The 21506-nt window shown below is 39.4% G+C and overlaps 1 protein-coding gene across 4 annotated transcripts in view; it reads left to right on the top strand.

The window, feature by feature from the left end:
• The window catches only part of STIM1 (stromal interaction molecule 1), a 169835-nt gene that overhangs the window by 42803 nt on the left and 105526 nt on the right, over positions 1-21506 (top strand). The window contains exon 2 of one of the 4 annotated variants that reach the window (XM_074372511.1): positions 15017-15139. The exons of the other annotated variants lie outside the window; for them this stretch is intronic. Within the exon in view, the coding sequence (XP_074228612.1) occupies positions 15091-15139 (49 nt within the window). The 5' untranslated portion in view covers positions 15017-15090. The remainder of the gene's footprint in view (positions 1-15016; positions 15140-21506) is intronic. 4 annotated transcript variants of the gene reach the window in all.

The raw sequence follows: 21506 nt of genomic DNA, 5'->3' as shown, positions 1-21506 counted from the left end.
GAGCAGAAGCAGCTGTATTCAGGGTAAAGCTCATCTCAATAACATGACAGAAGTAGAAGAGGAGGAGGTGGAAAAAAGTCATCCTGTGGTATGATATGGTCCATGATGTATCCAGAGACCATTGAATAGTGAAATGTGGATCAGAGTGGTCCCCAGGGTAAAATGAGACTGGTATCAGAACTGTTCCCAGGGAATAATGGAAATAGAATGAGAACTTTCTCCAAGGTAAGCTAAGCCTAGAGGAAAAAAATAAGGGGGTGACAACACCATTCCCAGGGTGAGAGAAAGAAAAGAGCATGTTGGAGCAGTCTTAATTAGCAAGGGAAACATAATGAGAGGAAAGAATTTGAGGGCAACATGTTTAGCAGATGGGGCTGGGGAACAAGCTGATGCCAGAATGCAGAGAGCCTTGTATGTCATGTTAAGGATTTGAAACTTTATTCTTTGGGAAATCAATGCAGAGCCACTGAAAAGTTTTAAATAAGAGATAGACATGGTCAAATTTACTTCTGGTCACTCTGCCCTGTGTTCCCAGAAGAACTGAGGTCAGAAAAGGCTAGAAGGGAGCATGACAGCCACGGGACTCTAGGCAGATGTTTGCTAAAAGCCACAAGTATCTGGTATGCCAGTCTGAGCAGAGATGCCTGAGGAGTGGGTGGAGCCTGACTTCAGTGAAATCAGAGAGGCTTTCCTGGACCTTATAAAAAACTGAGAACCTTGGTGGTTGCACAGCCTTGGGAATATACTAAATGCTACTGAACTATTCATTTAAAAATGTTTAATATTTCACCTCAATTAAAAAAAAAGCTTAAAAACAAAAGCAAACAAAACTAAGAACCTCATCCTGCCTCAGTCTTTGTGGGACTTGGCCTGGGGTTCTGTTACTGCCTTTCTTCTGCAAGGGCTTGGCTTATTGTTGTTGGTACTGGAGAGTCAAGGATGGAACTAGACATAGCAGCAGGGATGTGAGCCCAAGGCATGCCCTCTTTTTGGCCGTTCTTCTGTTGGCTGCCATAGTCATCTTTCTAGCAAGTCAACCTAACCACAGCTCTTCCCTGCTCAGAAGTCTCTGTTGCTTTCCCATTCCCTACGTATTATAAAACCCAAACTTTTGATTGAATCCGGTGTTCATTGCATTCCATAATCTGGCTCCTGCATATTGTCTCTTCAGCAAACATCTATGTTTTTGCTCATACTTTACATTCTGTTTGAATATTTTCCTACCTTTTCTATCTGTAAACTCCTCATCCTTCTGTACTCAGCTCCAGTTGTTACCACTTTTTTGAAGCCTTCTTGATTCTCCCTTCCAATAGGCAGGCAGTCCATTCCAATGTTATTCTTCCATTATATTTGATATGTCTCTCTGTTAGTTATCTCACTGCATTGTGTTGTTTTGTGTGTGATTGCCACACAGTTGGGAGTTTTTTAAAGACAGGGGCCCTACTTTGTTTTTTTCTGTACCCTGTCTCAATATTGCATAGAGATAGCTCTTACTGGTTTTGTTTGTTTGTTTTGTTTTTAAAGAAACATTTATTTCTACACCATAAATTCATAAATTCCCAATCACATAATAGGCCCTGTTGGTATTGGTTACTGCAGTGAGGCTAACAGGAGGCATCAATCCTTAACTGTCTCACATTTGTTTTCTTTTCTTTCCACGCTAGCCAGGAGGTTCCACTGAGCAATAACTGTAAACCCTAAGGTAGCTGGGCTTAGGAATAAGTTCTTTGTTTAATCAGACAAATAATAATAATAATAAAAGGATATTTGAAGTGAGTATGGTGGTGACTGTTAATTGTCTTTGCCAACATTGACCCTCTCATCGCTTTTTAAAATGATAGAACATAGGAGTTTTAGCAGGACACATAGCTGCCCAGTTTACTTTGCAACTAAGTGTGGCTGCATGTCTAAGTTCTAACCAGTGGGGTCTAAGTGGAAGTGGGGCATCTACCACTTCTGGGCCATGTGCTTAAAAAGAGTGGGTGGGTGCTTCTCTTGCCCCTTCCTGCTAGCTGGGAGATGGTGAGAGTACAGCACTCTTTTTGGTCCCAGACATGGAAGTGTTATGTTGAGTGAGGATGGCAAAGTTCCACTCTCAGCCCCAGACTGCTCACTGCTAAACTATCATATGAGAGAGAAAGAAAGTTCTCTTTGGTTTAATCTCCTATAGGTGGAGATATCTTAGTTTCAGCAGCTTTACCTGTACCCTCACTAACGCAGGGAGTCATTGGGGTGCTGCAGCATTAAGTGGCTTCTTGCTGCTGTCCTAGAATTTCTTAGTCAGACTATTCACTGGGTTCCTGACCATTTCTTGCTTTGCCTCTTAGCCCCAATTCCTGCTTCCTGGATGATTCCTTGAATTCTCTCCTGTACTTTTAAAACATTTATTGAGGTGAAAATCACATAATGTAAAATTAACCTTTTTTCTTGGGCAATAAAATTTATTTATTTATTTATTTATTTATTTATAATTGAAGTACAGTCAGTTACAATGTATCAATTTCTGGCGTGCATCACAATGCCCCAGTCATGCGTATAGATATGTATGTTTGTTTTCATATTCTTTTTCATTAAAAGTTATTATAAGATATTACACATAGTTTCCTGTGCTATACAGCAGCAACTTTTTTTAAATCTATTTTTGTATATAGTGGCTATCTGTAAATCTCAAACTCCCAAATTTATCCCTTCCCACCCCCTTTCCCTGGTAACCTTAAGATTGTTTACTTTGTCTGCAAATCTGTTTCTGTTTTATAGATGAGTTCATAGTGTCCTTTTCTTTTCTTTCTTTCTTTCTTTTTTCTTTCTTTTTTTTTAAGATTCTACATATGAGTGATATCATATGGCATTTTTCTTTCTCTTTCTGGCTTACTTCACTTAGAATGATGATCTCTAGGTCCTTCAGATATATACCCAGAAGTGGGATTGCTAGATCATATGGTAGGTCTGTTTTCAGTTTTTTGAGGAATCTCCATACTGTTTTCTAGAATGGCTGCACCAAACTACATTCCCACCAGCAGTGTAGGAGGGTTCCCTTTCTCCACACCCTCTCCAGCATTTATCATTCATGGACTTTTGAATGATGGCCATTCTGACTGGTGTGAGGTGATACCTCATTGTAGTTTTGATTTGCATTTCTCTGATAATTAGTGATATTGAGCATTTTTCATGTGCCTATTGGCCATTTGTATGTCTTCATTGGAGAATTGCTTGTTTAGGTCCTCTGCCCATTTTTTGGATTGGGGTTATTTGTTTTTTGTTATTAAGTTGTATGAGCTGTTTATATATTCTGAAAATTAAGCCTTTGTCAGTTGCATCATTCACAAATATTTTCTTCTATTGCATAGGTTGTCATTTTGTTTTGCTTATGGTTTCCTTTACTGGGCAAAAGCTTATAAGTGTAATTAAGTCTCATTTGTTTATTTTTGCTCTTATTTCTATTGCCTGGGTAGACTGGCCTAGGAGAACATTGCTAAGATTTATGTCAGAGAATGTTCTGCCTATGTTTTCTTCTAGGCAATTTATTGTGTCTTGTCTTATATTTAAGTCTTTAAGCCTAACCATTTTAAATTGAACAATTCAGTGGCATTTATACATTCACAATGTTGTACAACCACTACCTCCATCTAGTTCCAAAACACTTCCACAACTCCAGAGTGAAACACCTTACCTACTACGCAATTTCTCCTAATTTTGCCCTCCCCTGGCAGCCATCAACATGTGTTCTGTCTTTATGGAATTACCTATTCTGCATATATTATATAAATGGAGTCATACAGTATGTGGCTTTTTGTGTCTGGCTTCCTTAATTTAGCATAATATTTTGTAGTATGTGTCAGGTTGTTCTTTTTTTTTTTTTAAGTTTTTAAAAATTGTTGTAAAATATAGTTAGCCATTTTAACCATTTGTAAGTGTATAATTCTGTGGCAACAATTACATTCACACTGTTCTGCAACAACCATCACCGCTATCTGTTTCCAAAACTTTTTCATCATCCCAGACAGAAACTCTGTACCCATTAAGCAATAACTCCCCATTTCCCCCTCCTCCTAGACCCTGTTAAACTAGAATCTACTTTCTGTCCCCATGAATTTGCCTATTCTAGGTATTTCATATAAGTGGAATCCTTTTGTGTCTGGCTTATTTCACTTAGCATAATGTTCATAAGGTTCATCTCTGTTGTAGTATATGTCAGAAAACTTTGTTCCTTTTTATGGCTGGAAAATAACCACAATTTGTTTATCCCATTCAAACATTTAAAATTAGATAATTTGTCTTTTTGTTGTTGAAAAATAGAATTCTTTATATATTCTGGATAATAGACCCTTATCAGATACATGATTTGCAGATATTCCTTCCCATTCTGTAGATTGATTTTTCACTTTCTTGATAATGTCCTTTGGTGCACAGTAGTTTTTGATTTTTATGGACTCTCATTTGTGTGTTTTTTCTTTTGTTGAGCATACTTTTGGTGTCATATATAGGAATCCATTGCCAAAACCAAGGTAATGAAGATTATCCCTGTGTTTTCTTCTAAGAGTTTTATGGTTTTAGCTCTTGGGTTGTTGATCCATTTGAGTTAATTTTTGTACATTGTGTGAGCTTAGTGTACTTTTAAACCCTTGAATGTATGCTTTTGGGGTTTCCCTAGTCAGTAATGATTTTTGGATCTTCAGACCCAATAGTTACAGAAGTCGTATTAGAAGCTGTTGGCTGAAGTGCAGCTTTTCACCATAGGTGCATCTTAGAAGACATTTCTTTCTCCTCAGAGCCTATCTACTGAGGTGCATTTGATAGTTCTAGAGCTGCTTTGAGTAAGGCTACTGACTTTCACGGTTGCCAGTCAGTTGAGTGACATATCCTTATGTTTGGGCAGTGGGATGCTGGAACTTATCTCTATCCTAGGCTGTGTGGAAAAGGAACAAGGCAAGTCATGACTGAAACATGGTAAAGCTGCCTGGGGTCAGGGGAACAATGCTATCAGGTAGCAAGTCTGTACTGAGCCGAGTCAGGTTCCCAGACTTGTGTATTGACTTGCTGAGAACTGTGCAAAGCAGTAATGAGTAGTAAAAAGATGTAATTTGGAGACAGAAGCCCTAATTTCAGATTGGATGACTTCAGGTTAGTCACTTCTCTCTGAGCCTCAATGTCTTCAAATATACAGTGTGAATGCTGACTTCACAGGGTTGTTTTGTTTTTGGAGATCAGGTAAGATTATCACTGGAAACTGAAAGACACTGTACACTTTTAGGAATGTAATGTGGAGTCAAGGAGAAGACTAAGTCTTCTGGGAGTTTTTTTTGTTTGTTTGTTTGTTTTGTTTTTTTAAATTTAGATTCTCTCCCTGACTGTGATTTACAGTAAAGTCTTGAGGTTTATTGACCAGATGGATTTTTTCAATTTTTTTCCAAATAATTTTGTATTTGTTGTGACTCTTTTGCAAGTGACAGAAATATAGGTCAGACTGACTTATGAGAGGGACCTATGACTGAAGAAACTAAAAAGTCTAGAAGTAGATTTACCTTTAGATGCAGCAAGATCCAGAGACTTGAATGATGTCATTTGGACCTAATCTCTCTCCTCTCAGCTCTGCTTTTCTTTGTTTTGGTGTTAGGCAGGCTCCACCCATGTAGTGGCAAAGATAGTTATCAGTTTTGGGTGTGTAATATACCAACTAAGCAACCACTATTGGAAGGATAATACTTCTTTCCTGATGATGCTGGCAGTCCTGGGAATGATTTTGGCTTGGGCCATGTGCCCACCCTAGAGTAATCACTTTGGCCAGAAGAATGCTGGACTTTGATTGACCAGCAGGGTTACATTCTACTCATGGAACTCAGGGATCAGGGTCAGCTCCGCTGGAACCATTGTTGGACTAAGAGCAGAGAAGGGGTGCTTCTCTAAGGGAAGATCATGGTGCATGTACTTAAAGAGGCTTTGGGAGGTGGGGAGATAGTCAAATCAGCAAAATTCATAGATGTCTGCTACAAAATTGAGCCATTTAAATTTTTTTTAAGTGTGTTTTCACTATTTAAAACACAGAGTAGAGCTGCTCTGCTTGAAGTAAACATTACCAAAGAACCTGGGTGGGAGGAGGGGTCTGCAGAGTTTAATTTGAAAACTGCTAGACAGTTTATCCAATAAATATTTGAGGTGTGATAGTCCCTGAATCCTTTCTTCCTATCTTTCTGGCCTTATGTGGAAGAGATTGTATTTTCCTTCAAATCTGAGAGAGTGAGGTAAGTAGCAGAGCCAATTATTGCCTGGGGTTGAAGATGCCAAGGAGCTTGCTTAGTCCAGACAGCAAATTGTGCCTTTTTAAAAAAAGAAGCCATGAGCCTTTCAAATTTAAATAGGGACTCCTAGAGAACAGGAAGAAGTGGCTTTGCACTGTATTGGTTAATGTGAGTAATGAAATACATTTGTATTCTAAGCATTTTGCAAGGGCTCAGTATTCTAGAATGTATAGCACCGAGGACTGGATTCTGTATTGTGAATTGAATGAGGGTGAAAGCGGCCCTTATATGTCAACCAGATCATCAGGCAGCCAATAACTGTTAGACTTTTTTTGAGATGAAATTCACATAAGATAAAATTTGCCATTTAAAAAAAAATTTATTATTTTTTGAACTTTTTTTTATTGAAGTATAGTCACTTTACAATGTGTCAATTTCTGGTGTATAGCACAATGCTTCAGTCATACGTGGATATGCATATATTCATTTTCATATTCTTTTTCACTGTAAGCTATTACAAGATATTGAATATATTTCCCTGTGATATACAGTATAAACCTGTTTATCTATTTTATATATACCAGTCAGTATCTGCAAAAATTTGCCATTTTAAAGTGTACAATTCAGTGGTTTTTAACAATTTCATACAACCATCTCCACTATCTCATCATCAACATTTTCATCATTCCCAGAAGAAATCCTATTACCCATTAAGCAGTTACTCCCTATTCCCTGGTCCCTGGTAACCACTAATCTACTTTCTATCTCTGTGGATTTGCCTATTCTAGACATTTTATATAAATGGAATCATGTCTGGCTTCTTTCGCTAAGTATAATATTAATATATATTTATCTAATTACTTTTTTATGATTCTTTTTAGAAGTAGAATCATCCCACAGACCTATCCTTAAATGTATAATTGGGATGGACATACTCAGCTTTTGGAATAGCACCCTCATCAGATCCTTGACCTGTCCAATAAGAGCTATCATAGTGGAGAAGGCCAAGTGGAAGATTTTGAAATTGCTGCCTGTTCCCCTGGCCAAGATAGTGAATCAAAACCAATATCACATTCTGTGAAGGGTGGTAGAGATTAGTGCTGCCCTTAAGTATCTAAAAAATCCAGGAGTGGTGATTCCCATTATGTCTACATTTAATTCCCTAGTCTGCCTTCCCTGCAAAACTGGATGGATTCTGTAGAACGTAGATTTCAGCAAGTTTAATTTAGTAGTATCATTTATGACTGCTGTGATGGGTATGGTTATCTTTGCTAGAGCAGATTAATATGGTATGTGGGCATTGACTGGTGAATTCTTTTCTATCTTATAAAAAAAAAAGACCAAAAACAGTTCACATTCATGTGGAATAGATATCATTATATCTTCATAGTTTTGCCCAAGGCTATAAACACTTCTACTCTTCTTTTCTTTGTCATAATATAATCAGAAGAGACCTGGACTATCTGGCCACCTCATAATATATCACTGTGATCTATTACATTGGCAACATCATGCTCATCAGACAGCATGAGCAAGAGGAGGTTAGCACGTGAAGTGTGTTCCATACTGGGTACTGCCACATTCTTTGCCAAAGTGAATGTATTTGGTATTAAAATAAGTCCACAAATTGTTTGATATTCTTCCCATCAAGTGGTTGAACCTAATTCTCCTCCCCCTGACTAAGCTAAACCCTAGTAACTCGATTCTAACAAATAGAATAAAGTGGAAGTGATGGTGTATGACTTCAGAGATTGGGTCATAAAAGGTACTACTGTTGTCTCACTGTCTGTTAGATCACTCATTCTGGTGGAAGCCCACCTATATATTGTGAGGACACTCAAGCAGGCTATGGAAAAGCCCACATGGAGAAGAACTGAGGCTTCCTGACAACACTGAGCACTGACTTGCTAGGAGTGTTAGTGAACCATCTCAGAAGCAGATCCTCTAGCCCCAGTCGAGTCTTCAGGGCCTTTATGAACCCTGAGGAGAGATCTGAGCCAGAACCACCCAGTTAAGCCACTGTCTGATCTCTGACCCTCAGAAACTGTGAGATAATAAGTTTATTTTAAGCAACTTAGTTTTGGGTTATTTATTATACACGAAGAGATACTAATACACAGTACCATAAGCTATGTATGAGAGTTCCGGTTGTTTTACGTCCTTTTCAACATCTAGTATTTCCTTATTTTTGTCATTTTAGCCATTCTGGTTGGTATATAGTGTTATCACATTGTAGTTTATAATTTGTGTTTCCCCAGTGACTAATGAAATAGAGCATCTTTTCATTAATATGTCTATCCATCTATCTATCTATCTATCCACACATACACACACAGTCTGGATTTATTATTTTGTGAAGTGTTTGTTCAAGTTTTTTTGCCCCCATTTTTCTATTGGATTGCTTGCCATTTTCTAATTAGTTTGTAGGAGTTCTTCATCTATTCTGGATACAAGTCCTTTGTCTTATATGTTTTCTCAGTTTATCAAAATTTTCCTTCATGTTTAGCCCTTTGGGTGTCCTATTCAAGAAAACTTTGCCTGCTCCAAGATCATGAGCATATTCTCCTAATTTCTCATTTAAAAGCTTTATTATTTTACCTTTTACATTAGGTCTGCAATCCATGTAAAATTAATTTTTGTCTGTATGGTGAGAGGTAGTGAGTCAAGGTATATTTTCCCCCTATATGGATATCCAGTTGCTCTGACACTATTTATTGAAAACGTCATTCTTTCTCTTCTGTACTGTGCTGACACCTTTTTAAGTCAGATGACTGTTACGTGTGGGTCTGTTTCCGCACTTTATTCTTATTCTATTGGCCATTTTTGTGTCCTTACGTTGATACCACACTGTCTTAATTATCATTACAATAGGTTTTGATATTTGGTAGTATAGGTCTATCAGCTTGTTGTTCAGGAATGCCCTGGCTGTTCTTGGTCCTTTATATTGTTATATGAACTTCAGAATTTTAGAGTACAGGTCTTTTGCCTCCTTGGGTAGGTTTATTCTTAGGTATTTTATTCTTTTTGGTGCGATGGTAAATGATACTGTTTCCTTAATTTCTTTTCCTGCTATTCCATTGCTAGTGTATGGAAATGCAACTGATTTCTGAATATTAATTTTATATCCTGCAACTTTACCAAATTCATTGATGAGTTCTAGTAGCTTTCTAATTGCAGTTCATTATTAATAATAAATGTAAATCCATCTTCAATTAGTTTTTTGATAATTTTGAAAAAATTTTGGCCAACTTATTTGAACTGATTAGGTTGTTTTTAACCTGTAATGTACCTGAAAGAGAGCTTATATTAGGAATAGAAAGGTTAGCTCTGTCACTTTCTTATTATTCATTTTTACATGTAATTTTAACATAATTTTCAGTCCATGGGGATAGGTTTTAATATTTGTTTACTTATTTGCAAGAATCCTTTAAAATTGTTTATCTGTGTGGTGAGGGTTAGTTTAGTTGGGAAAAAATATGAACCATAATTCATAAATTTATTTAGTCAGACAGGTAGTAAAATATGTTTTCCTGTTTTTGAACCTGTGAATGTCATAGAATCCTGCAAGAGAATGAGTGACTGCAGACACTGCTGTTTTCCCTCAAATACTGTGGAACTCCCACTCTTTTCTCAGGACACCTTGTATGTGGCAAATGATATGGAAACATCTTATAGACAGACTCAGAGAGGTCATCATTGTTAGTCTGTACACTTAATATTGGTAAAGCATAATTCTTATATTTTAAGATTAAAAGCAGGATAAAATAAGAGGCTTAACTTTTCTTTCTGTACTTTCATTAGAAAGTCTTGTGCATCCCTCTTTGGAGATGACTCTCTTAATATATATTGCTTGTGTAAATTTTTTCTGAATATAAATAAAAAGTCATAGCATAATAAGAATTGAGCTCGAAGTCCAGCAAAGATTCATGTTATCAGCAGCTATGGATAGAGAATCTGGAAGCCAGACAAAGCCTCACCTAGATGCTTCATCTATTCTTGTCCTTTGTGGACAGCCATCCTTCTTCCAATTAGATTTTGTAGCTGTACCTAACTAAATCAAGGATGGAACCTTAGAATGGAAGATGTAGGACTGTGTCTTCCTGCCGTTCTGCAACCCACCAGAAACATGGCAGCCTTCAGTAGGTGTGGATTTACTTTGTGGAGTTGACATAATATGGAGTCTCGCTATCTGGGTTCAAATTCTGTGACTCCTCATTTTATTAGTTGTGTATTTTTAGGCAAGTTTACTTTAACTTCTCTGTGTCTCAGTTTCCTCTAAGGTTAAATGGGGAGAACAGTATTCAACTTAGAAGGTTGTTATGAAAAATTAGTTAACACATGTAAAGTGCTTAGAATAGTATCTGCCATATACGAAGTGTTTAATGAATGTTTGTTAGTGTATCATTTTTTGAAGGTTCAAATTTTGTCAGTATACTGAGAATATTTATCTCTTCAAGCAAACTCTCTTAACTAAGTTCATGAGACTGATATATAAAACTTCAAGAATGCCTGTGTTGGTATGACCAGTGCATTTCTGTCTTTGGGTAGCAATGTGGAACACTAAATCCTAATCATAAGGGTTATAGTGAACATGGAATCTGGATTAAGTGCATTAATTAGGTGAATCCAGTGTTTTGAGTATAATGCCAAAGTAGCTAACATGAATATTTATTACTTTCCTATAATTAAGAATCTCTTCACTTAAAATACCACACATTTGCTTTCAGCCTCTTTTGCAGCTTGCCATAGTTTCTTTTGGTCTGATCTGCTCATGATGGACTTTGACTCTGAAGAGCTGGTGATGCAGAGAAGCAGGGACTGTAGTGGAGGTGGTGCATGTAGCAAGGTTGAGCTTCCAGAGCAGTAGAGGTAGCGGTGTTGCAGTGGCTGGATGATAGTGGAAGTTGGCAGTGGAAGCAATGTCCTGACCACATTAGCTCTGCTACCTGATTTTAGGCATTGTTCTTGGCATCCATCCCTGATTTGCTGCTTCTCCAAGTGAGTCTAAACTTCTCTTAAATAAGTTTTTTATAGATAAACAACAAGTTCATACTGTACAGCATGGGGGACTATATTCAGTATCTTGTTTTAACTTATAGTGAAAAAGAATATGAAAACAAATCTATGTACGTTCATGTATGACTGAAGCATTGTGCTGTACACCAGAAATTGACACAGCATTGTAAACTGACTATACTTCAATAAAAATATATTAAAAAGAAAAATAATAAATTTTTTCTTTCTGTTTAGGCTATCCAGAATCAGTTTCATTTGCTGAACTGAGAAACTATGTTGTTCTTGAGATTGAGGACCCTGGCTGATACAGCCACTTCACTAGCCAGATATATTGGCCTCACAGTAGGGATGGAAAGGTCATGGAGAAGCAAATGGAATGTTTGAACTTCATTGACTTCTTCTCTTTTTGAGAGTGTTAGGATCACTGTATTCCCAGGGCCTAGAATTATGCCCGGCATATAGTAGGTGCTCAGTAAACCTCTGTGGAATGAATGAGGGATAGGTTCATTCTGCCAATAAACCCAGTTGTATGTCTGTGACTCTGCTTTTTCTCAGCTTCTGGAGCTGAGCAAACTCCCTGATGAAGGATACATTTTTTCTTCAGATATGTTAATACATATGTAATCCTATATAACAGTTTTACTGGCTTGGGAACTGTTTTGTCTTTTAAACTCATTTGGTTTATCTGTGCTCTGGATTTTTTAGTTTAGCCCTAAAAATGTACAGTTGTGTGTAATTTTGTGTGTGTGTGTGTGTCCTCTGCTCCAGGTCTGCCTTTTAAGAAACTGTATGGGAGCTGGCAGTTCTCAGCCACATTCTGGTCCTGTGAGGTCATTTGGTTATATTCACTGAGCTCCTTCCTGGGTGCCATAAGATTATGGTCTTCTGAGGCTGGAGGTTCTGGGATTTGAGAGGTTGGAATGGCTTGTTCCCAGTTCCTTATTTTCTTTGCCTCTCTTTCTGGTGGAGAAGCTGGGGCTGGTGGCAGAGGGCAGTATACTGGCGATTTCTCTCTCTCCATCTCTAGAACACAGTGTTTTAGACTTGAGTTCTCATAAATCAGGGCTAGGACTTTGAGATGAAGATTTGTGAGCAAGCTCATCAAGATGCAGTATTATCTGGCCTTCCCTTCTTGAATTTTAGATGTAGAAACAAGCTAGAGGGCAGTGACTTGTCCAAGGTGATGCAGTTGGTCAGGGCTGGAGTGAGTATCTGAAGATATTTCTAAGGGCAAACTGAAATCCTGCAAAGGCTCAGCCCCATCTGAGGCCTACTGTAACATAAAGCTAGCAGGGGTGAGGACGGTGATGGATTTATTCTGCAGTTTCCTTCCCTGCATCTAGTGAGGAGTCAAAACCTTACTTCTGGTTGCCCTAGTTTGCTCCCACATTTCATTGTTTAGAGTGGACCCCAGTTTACAGTCTTTGGTCTGGAACACACCCCAGTCCTAAATTGCCAGTCTTGAGCCATGTGTTACCAAGTGTACAGACAATTTTGTGCCTCTGTAGACTATGACCAGGCTATTAATAGATCTGAAGTTCTGGGAGAGCCTCAGCTCTTCCCCCACCTCCCGACTCCCAGCAGCCTGCCTGCTGGTAATTTCCTCAGTGCTCAGACAGCTAGACAGAAAATAGAAACAGGGCAAATCTACCCATCCCCTTTTAGGAGGTAATGCAGGCAAAAGTCTGTATGCGTAGCCTCTGGCATTATGGGTCTCTGTGCTGTATCAGGTTAAGTGAAAATGCTTAGCATTTAGGAAGAAGTAATAGCTCTGTGCCCTGGGTGGGATTTAAAAAAAAAACAAACCTGTATTGGATCCTCACTAGATGAAAGACACTGTACTAGGCCCTTTGCATGTGTTATCTCAATCTTCCCTATAACCTTGTGAGATGGGTATTATTCTTTTATAGACGAGATTAGTAAAACTCAGAAAGCTTGGTTATGTAACCTCCTGTCACACAGCTAAACACACAGCCTTCTGATCTTGTTGTTCCTAAATGACAGCTTCCATATTTACAGCTTTCTTTAGTAAAATTGGGCTGAGATAATTTGGACAAACTATCCTTGGGGACACTTGTGTTATTGAATGATCCCATATAGCTCAGAGAAATGGGCGTGAACCTGGAGGGAGGAGAAGAAGGCTACCAGTCTGTGGGCATTGAAGGGAACTCAAAGGATGGCTATCGCAGGATAGTACCTACCATGGGCCCCTGTACACTTAGTGAACCCAGGTCAGATAGTGGCCATCCTGCAGGCTAATAAACCACATTCCCTAGCATGGCATTCAAGGCACTCAGAGGTGGGGTTTCTGCTTCATAACCCCTACTCTATCTCTTCTTACTTTCTATCATACAAACTGTTCTTTGTTCTATTGTTCATCAAATCTGCTGTCTTCCATGTATGGATATTTGTAGGCTCCATTAAGATTCTAATAAAAAAAATAACAATTGACAGCTTAAGGCTGAGCAGACCGTTTTGAATCCCCTGTTACTCTAGTCACTTTGGACTGGAGCTCTCTCATCCCTTCATTCCTTCATTCATGTGTTCAGTCATTCTAACATATTGGACACTCCCTCTGTGCCAGGTACTGTAGTAGGCCCTGGAAACCAGTATAATGAACAAGACAGTATGATTCCTGCTCTCCTGGAGCAGACAGCTTAGCAGATAAGGCAAAAATGAAACAATCACAATGAAGTCTGATGACTGTCATGAAGTAGAAATAAGGGATACGATGAGAGGGTACACATTGTAAAGGAACTTAATATTGTTTAGGGCATCAGGAAAGAGCTCATATTACCTTAGTAGATGACATTTAAGTTGAGACCTGAGAAATGAGAAAAAAAACAGCCAAGTAAATGGAGTTAAGAAAGTTAATTCTAGGCAGCAGGTAGAGTATATGCAGAGACATAGAGATCAGGTGATGGGGATAAGGCCTTGTCCATGTTGGTTTACTTATTAAGCAATCATTTATAGCTGGTGGATTGTATCATATGCTGTGCTGGGGTCTGAGGACACATGAAACAATCAGACATGGTCCCTATCTGCCCTGGAGAAGCTCAGGAGCAGTGGTGTTACTCCTAGGTAACCAGGGTAATAAGGTTACCCTAGGTCTTGGATTCAATCTTCTGGGTCCCATGTGACAAGACTTAACACCTTAAGAGACACTGCCTGCCCTTGAGTGTTTGGCCTAGCTGTCAAGCAGAGAGGACATGGATCTCAGCTGGAAACGTGCAGTATTTGCTTTCATCCCTGGCTTTGCACTTGGCCAATCCTTGGTTGATAAAGTTCACCTACAGACTTGAGGATAATGGAGGTCCAGGAATTGGCTTTTACTCCAGTGGGAGCAGAGAGGATGGCTGGGAAGGAGGTGCTGAGGTTTTTAGAACTCTATGTCCTTGGTGTCTCATAGTTGTTATTTAGATTAATTGTAAGGTCTCAGACCCATCTGTTGTCTTGAATGCACTTGATGTTAGTATTTTATCTTTGTTTTTCTGAGTTTTGGCACTGCTTATAGACCAAAGTCGAAGTGGCTGGCTGCTTTGGACTGTGCATTGCCTAACTCCAGGGTGTGCTGTTCGTATAGACTGTGTTGTGACTGGGGCCACTCCTCCCTAATTGTGCAACAGTGCATCGTTGTGGCTCTGGTTAAAGGGAAGTTATTTAAACACTGACTGTGTGCCTCAAGCTAGTAGTTTATATTCTGTACTTTATTTGATAATCCCAGTATGCCTTGAGGTAAATACTATTATTATTCTCATTTACAGACGAGAAGACTAGAAGGTTCAGTGAAGCTGATGAGTGGTGGCTTGGGATTAGAGCTCGAGTCTGACCGAAGTCCATGCTTCTCTCTACTCCCAGCTGTTTCCCAGTGTGGTCACAGACTTCAGGTCTTGGGTGTAATCTTGTTTCCATGGCTTCCTTGTCTACTTTGACTTGTCTACCTGGCTGCTCTTTGTTAGTAACTTAAGGATTCTCAGCATGGCTGAGGCTCAGGAATGTGTCCTGCTTAGGAGATACTCTAGAGTCTTTTCTTTTTTTTTTAATCTAAAATTTATTTTTGTGTTTAGCATAAGGCAGCAATATAAACTGTAGCTAAAGTCATTTTAAAGGATAAGTCAGCTCTGGATTTGTTGAGCTGCCTTACTCCAGCTCCTACAGCATTCTCATTCTCCCACAGTAGGACGGAAGCTGGAGATGGCTCACTAGAGATGTTTGGGTGAAAAAGACACTGTATCTGGGCTTGGGTGATGGGATGAGATTCCTTCAGCCTTTCTCAGTTGCATGGATGCTAGGGTTGGTTGGATCTCCGTAAACTAGTATCTAATGTCCCTTTTCTAGGTGCTTGTGGTTCTTGTTTCTCTTTTTTAGGAGATGACCTGCCTTTTCATCTGAGGATTCTGGAGCTACTGACCTTCGAGTGGGGAGGGTATTTCCTTTCCAGAGTTATCAGGAGGGTGTGTGGTGTGGGAGAGGGCTGTGTAAGGCAGAGCCTGGGGAAAGGCAGGAGAGGAGGTGGAGTATATATTTGCTGCCTCACCTGCTTTTCAGTACTCTTTCTTACCTTCCTTTCTCTTGGTGTCTTTGCAGTCCTGTTTGAGAAGTGGGGTCTAAATAACACAAGGCCTCTGCAGTCACCTAGCTTGTGTTCCAACTCTGCCAGACTGCTTGCAGGTCCTGAAGTATGATAGGCTATTTCATATCTCACATCTTCACACATGCTGTTCTCTCTGCCCTTCTCATCCCTAGAGAAGAGGGAAAATGTCCTTTTCCCTCTTCTCTACCCCATGAATACCTCCTCATCCTTTCAAGACCTGGTTTAGATGTCACCTTTTCAGCAATACTGCCTTTGATCTCTTCTCTCTGTGGAGGTAAGCACAGCTACTTTGTGCCTCTACAGCACTCTGTGAAGTTTTCTGTTGTACCATGATTACTCTCTTAACTGTTTCCCTGTCCACATCTTGAGCCCCTTAAGAGCAAGAGACTGAGTCAGTTTCATCTCTCTTTAGGACCTGAGGGAGGCTAGAGTGCAAGAATTGTCAAACTGAACTTCACTGAACTAGCAGTAGATGGTTGTACAACCGTCTTGTGTACCTCCATAAATGAAAAAAAAATTCTCTTGCATAATTCACTGTACTGTGTATCTTTCAGGTCCCATAGTCCTTCAGACATGCATTGCAGTAGCTGACTTCCAAAGAGAACAGTGTCGTGCTCCACAGATGTCATCTTTGCCTGCTTTGCCTTACCTTGCCCTTCACCTCACAGTGCTCTTCTGGGCCTGATCCAGGGAATGAATTGGGAGGAAATGCCAGAAATGAGCCACTTTTGGCATCCTGAATCCTTCATTCTCTGGCTTGGCCCTGTGGGGCAGTATAAGGTGAGAAAATGGAAGTGAACCCGTTCCCTGTAATAGCAGCTGAAAGGGATCTCCTCCAGATCATGACTGTTGCTGCAGCAGCTATAGCAAGTGAGGCACTCCCCTAATTGCATTCTGGATCTAAGACAATCGGTTCTTCTTCTAAATTAACTCACTTGGCTCACCCTGGGGTTTCTCACAGGGCTGAGAGCCTGAAACAAGTCCTATTACACTTATTTTTCTACCATCATCAGGCCACAGACTGTGAGATTGTTTGTTCTTAGCCCTTCATTTTATAGGGGAGGAAACTGAGGTTCACAATGGTCATGGGACTAGCTCACGATCATGTGACTAGTAAGTGTCAGCTGAGGCTAGACACTGGTTGTCCGTCTCCCTGCAGAGTGCTCTCTTCATTATACTTCGTTGCCTCTCATATCAGTTTCCTCTTTCTATTTGTAATTCCTGTAGATTGTGAATTTGGTGAGGGTGAGGAAGCCAGGAAACTTAATATCTTTTCCTTCTGTCACTCCCTAGCTCTTGCATAGGCTGGGCAAAGAAGATATTCAGGGAAGACTTGGTGAAGGACTGAATAAAAACCTAGTTGGCCCAGGAAGACATCATGGGTTGAGCCAGAAAAAGACTAAAGAAAGCAGATCCCTCCCAATTTCACTGGAATATCTTTGGTTTTGATGATGAATCCTGTGGTTTGGCTTTCCTAGTGTTAAACGCAACCTTGGCTGAAGCATGGAAGAGGTGTGGTTTGTAACACTGGTGAAAGCCAGGTCTGTAATGAAACTCCTGGGAAAATACCACATCTCAGCTAGCTGAGGATGCTTTCGGTTTTCAGACCCCTCCCTTGCTCCCCAGCACAATCACAGGACACAGAGATTGTGAGCAGCATTGCAAAACTCCATTACAAATCGGTAACATTTCTTTAGTGCTTACTATGATTTCTGGAACTATTTTAGGTATTTTAAAATTCTTTTCATCCTCACAATCCTCCATGAGTAGTTACTATATTATTTTTACCTTTCAAATTGATTTTATTAAGATATAATTTACATAGAGTAAAATGTACATTTTAAGTGTTCAGTTTGTGTTTTGACAAATATATATATACTCTGTAACCTCTCCCCTGCAATCCAGGTATAGGACATTTCCATCAATGGGTACTATTATTATCCTCATTCTGCAGAGGGGAAAACTGAGGTAGAGAGGGGTTAAGTGTTTTTTTCAAGGTCTCATGGCTAGTAAGTGATAGAACCAGGATTTGAACCCAGCTTGTCTAACTCCAGAGCCCATGTAACTACTGTGCTATCCTGCCTGCCATTTCTTCTTTTGTGGTCCCGTCATGACCCATCTTGCCCTGGTGGACAAGTGCATTAAGGAATAAAATGTCATAGGCTGAAAGTCTAAGCACTAAAGGGATCTTGGGGAGCAAGAAGTCCTGAGGTAGGCGGTGGGGAGGGATGGAACAGCTATCAGTACTCCTAGAATCCTAGGACCACAGCAGGCAGAGCTACTTGCCTCATGCCTAGTCTTTGCCTCTCCAGGCCTGTGAAGAACGGGGTGGACTAGGGAATCTCCTTACAGGGAATAACATTGTGTCTGAAAAAGAGACTGGCTCCTAGGCTTACATTATGAGGTATAGAAATATTGCTGATAAGAAGACACAGTACTCTCATATGCTCTGAGACTGCTCTCTGTGGTAGGCTGCACTAGTTCAGGGCTAGGCACTATAAGGGCAATGTGGACAGGCAAGAGTACATGTAAAGGAGGCAGAATGGAGAGTGGCCTTGAAGTCTAGTCCTCTGAAGAGGGGTTGAAGGAGCCAGGTTTGGAGGTCCTGAAGACAAAATAATCATTGTCTTGATAGCCTTGAGAGGCTGTTCTTTGAAAGAGATCAACTTGTGTTTCTGTGTGGCTTCAGAAGTCATGATTAGAAGCCCATGGGTAGGCCAGTGTAGCATATTTTGGAAAAATTAAAGTTCAATGGATATGACATACCTCATCAACTTGTCATTGGTTTGCAGTATGAATAAGGTTAGATGTTTTCAATATTAAGATTAATCTCTTGAATGAGTACGAAATTATCAGGAAATGTAGTATGTTTCTCTTGGGGCCTTTTCTTTTCCCTCTTTCTTTCTGGTGTATTCAGGAACTCTGAGGGGTCAGGCTTAGTTCCAAATAGAGGACTAGAGAATCATATGGGTCTGGTTTTTTGCCCCATATTTTAGCTTCTGTTGATCACATAGTGTGGCTTTTATTTATTTAATTATTTATCCTTTTTTTTTTTTAAATGCCTTTATTGTGGTACACAGTGTGGCTTTAAAAAACATATGTCTCAGTGGGGAGGGTACGTGCCTACCATTCACGAGTTCCTGGGTTCAATCCCCAGTACCTCTATTAAAATAAATAAGTAAAAACCTAATTGCCTCTTCCCAAAAAAGAGTTAAAAAAAAAGAATAAAAAATAAAAACAGACATCTCACAGTATGCTGTTTCCTTATTTACTGTAGCCATGAGGACTTGGTTCTGCATAAGTTACAGTGGTTCTTTGAGGGAGGATGATAGTGCTCCATCAGTGTCACACTTGGCCTAGGCCCCACTGTGCTTGACCTCTCCAAGTGAGTGCTCTTAAGTTTATGTGTGTGTGTATGTGTGTGTGTGTATGCCCATCCATGGGAGAAGGGACCTCCTCCAATCTCTAGTTGGCTGCGTCTAGAAGTATTTCTAGATTTAGCTACATTTCAGTTCCAGAACAAAGTCTTCTTCCATGATTATTTTGGTTATAGTATTGAGCTTGGAACACCCATTCAGACTTTCTCTTTCCTAAGTGTGAGCGCTTACTGTAGGCTCTTACTGTCCCTTACTATCTTTAACTTGACTTAAAATCTGTCAGAGAAATTCTAATAATATTGAACCTCAAAAAAAAGTGGTCAAGGTTTCAGTCTTTGGTCTGGGAGGGCTTTGGACTCTGTGCATATTTGTATTCATTTTCCCAGTTTTGCATACCAAGGGGTATTAGGAACAGTCTTTGCCAAGTCACAAAATATCATGGTGTATCCTTTTCCCCAAGGATAATGTGTGCCCACTTGCTTTATATTTATATAGTTAAAAGGTGGGTAAAAAGACCTGCAAGAATAAGGGTCTGCTGAGGATGACTTGATGTTTCCATGACAGAGGGGCTGAGAACTTTCAAAATAGCAGTTTTTCTCTAACTAAAGTAATTCAAATTGTTGTTTAATCTTGTTACCTGTTAATAAACAAGGAAGATTTTTCAAACTATTATAACTCCCTGCCATTTGGAGTGGACAACCCAGAAATACAATTGCTTTAACATTACAACTATTAAACAGAGACTAGCTGCCTAGGGCCTCTGTGAAGAAATGCTGAATTTCTTAATAAGACCACCATTCAGAATGAGTAAGGTTAACATTAGAAGATGTGAGAAGGGCCAACTGGACCATGTCATCCAAACCTGGATTTTGAAACCCTTTCTTCCATGGAGGGACTCTTACTCAATATCTGCACTATTAACATACTAGCTTCAGCCAGGTATTGCTTTTCTTTTATGTTTGGGTCCAAGTTGGGCATAGGAACTTTTCGTATTTTCATGTAACTGAATCCTACACAGAATGTTTAGTTCAGAATTTTCTGAAGACTCAGAGATAGCAATAAGAAAATAAATATAGTTATGGAAACTAGATAATCTGGCTTATAAAATGTTGCTTGATATCTGAGGCTCTCAGAAAATATACACATAGGCAGTGCCATCATGGTTATCTAGTGATGAGCTGGAAGAAAGATGAGAAATGGGTGGGGGTTAGGATGAGTTTCATCCAAAAGGCCCATCTAACTCTGAGATTCTGAGTCTTCTAGGCCTTTCTGCCCTGAAGATTCTAGAACTGACTTTGTACAGTGATTCCTGGAAATCTTACAGGCCCAGCAGAGAGTCAGGAAAGTGGGTGACTGTGACACAGTTGAGGTTACCACTGATCTCATTTCCCATTTCTCCCCACCGCGGTTCTCCCCTTAGGCCAGAGAAGTGCATATGTAATAGAGCCTCTTATATTATGTGTGCTTTACCACAATTAAAAAAATACAACCTGAGATTTCAAAATGTAGAATAGATAAACAAGATTATACTGTATAGCACAGGGAAATATATACAAGATCTTAAGGTAGCTCACAGTGGAGAAAAATGTGACAATGAATACATGTATGCTCATGTATAACTGAAAAATTGTGCTCTACACTGGAATTTGACACCACATTGTAAAATGACTATAACTCAATAAAAAATGTTAAAAAAATACAATCTTATACTTTGTCCCTGATGATGATCTGTCCTTTTCTCATTTGACCCTCTCGACACCTTATGAAATGGACAAGAAAGTACTTATTAAGCTCTTTTTAGAGGTGAAGGAGTTGAGATCCAGAGAAGTTAAGTAACTTTCTTGTCTAGATTACACACTAAATTGACTGGTATTACTTTCAATAAATATTGTTGACTAAATGAGTGAACCAGAACTGGAGTCTACATTCTCTGTTTCCTTGGCCAGTATTTTGCTACCATAGTCTAAGCCCTCTAGAGGCTTTCTGTGAGTGACTTTAGGATTGGCTGGTTTTTGCTAGCCTTTCCTTTGGGATTCCCTTATTCTATAGTTGAAGTTGTGTGCACTCTGTAGAGAGCATCATCCCAATTGTGTTCCCTACAGAGTGGGAAGGGAAAAAACACTCCACCCACTGTAATTCTTTTTTTGTTACTTGTTTTCTGGGATCTTCATATTATTGCTGACAAGAGTGACTCATAGGCTTCACTATATGATTTTCTTGGTTAAGAGAACCTTTTCCTTAGCTCTAAAAGGGATTAATTAATAGTTATGTATGGTTAAGGCA

The sequence above is a fragment of the Camelus bactrianus genome, chromosome 10 (assembly GCF_048773025.1).
Source record: "Camelus bactrianus isolate YW-2024 breed Bactrian camel chromosome 10, ASM4877302v1, whole genome shotgun sequence".
Taxonomy (NCBI): domain Eukaryota; kingdom Metazoa; phylum Chordata; class Mammalia; order Artiodactyla; family Camelidae; genus Camelus; species Camelus bactrianus.
This window is presented reverse-complemented; position numbering and strand designations above follow the sequence as displayed.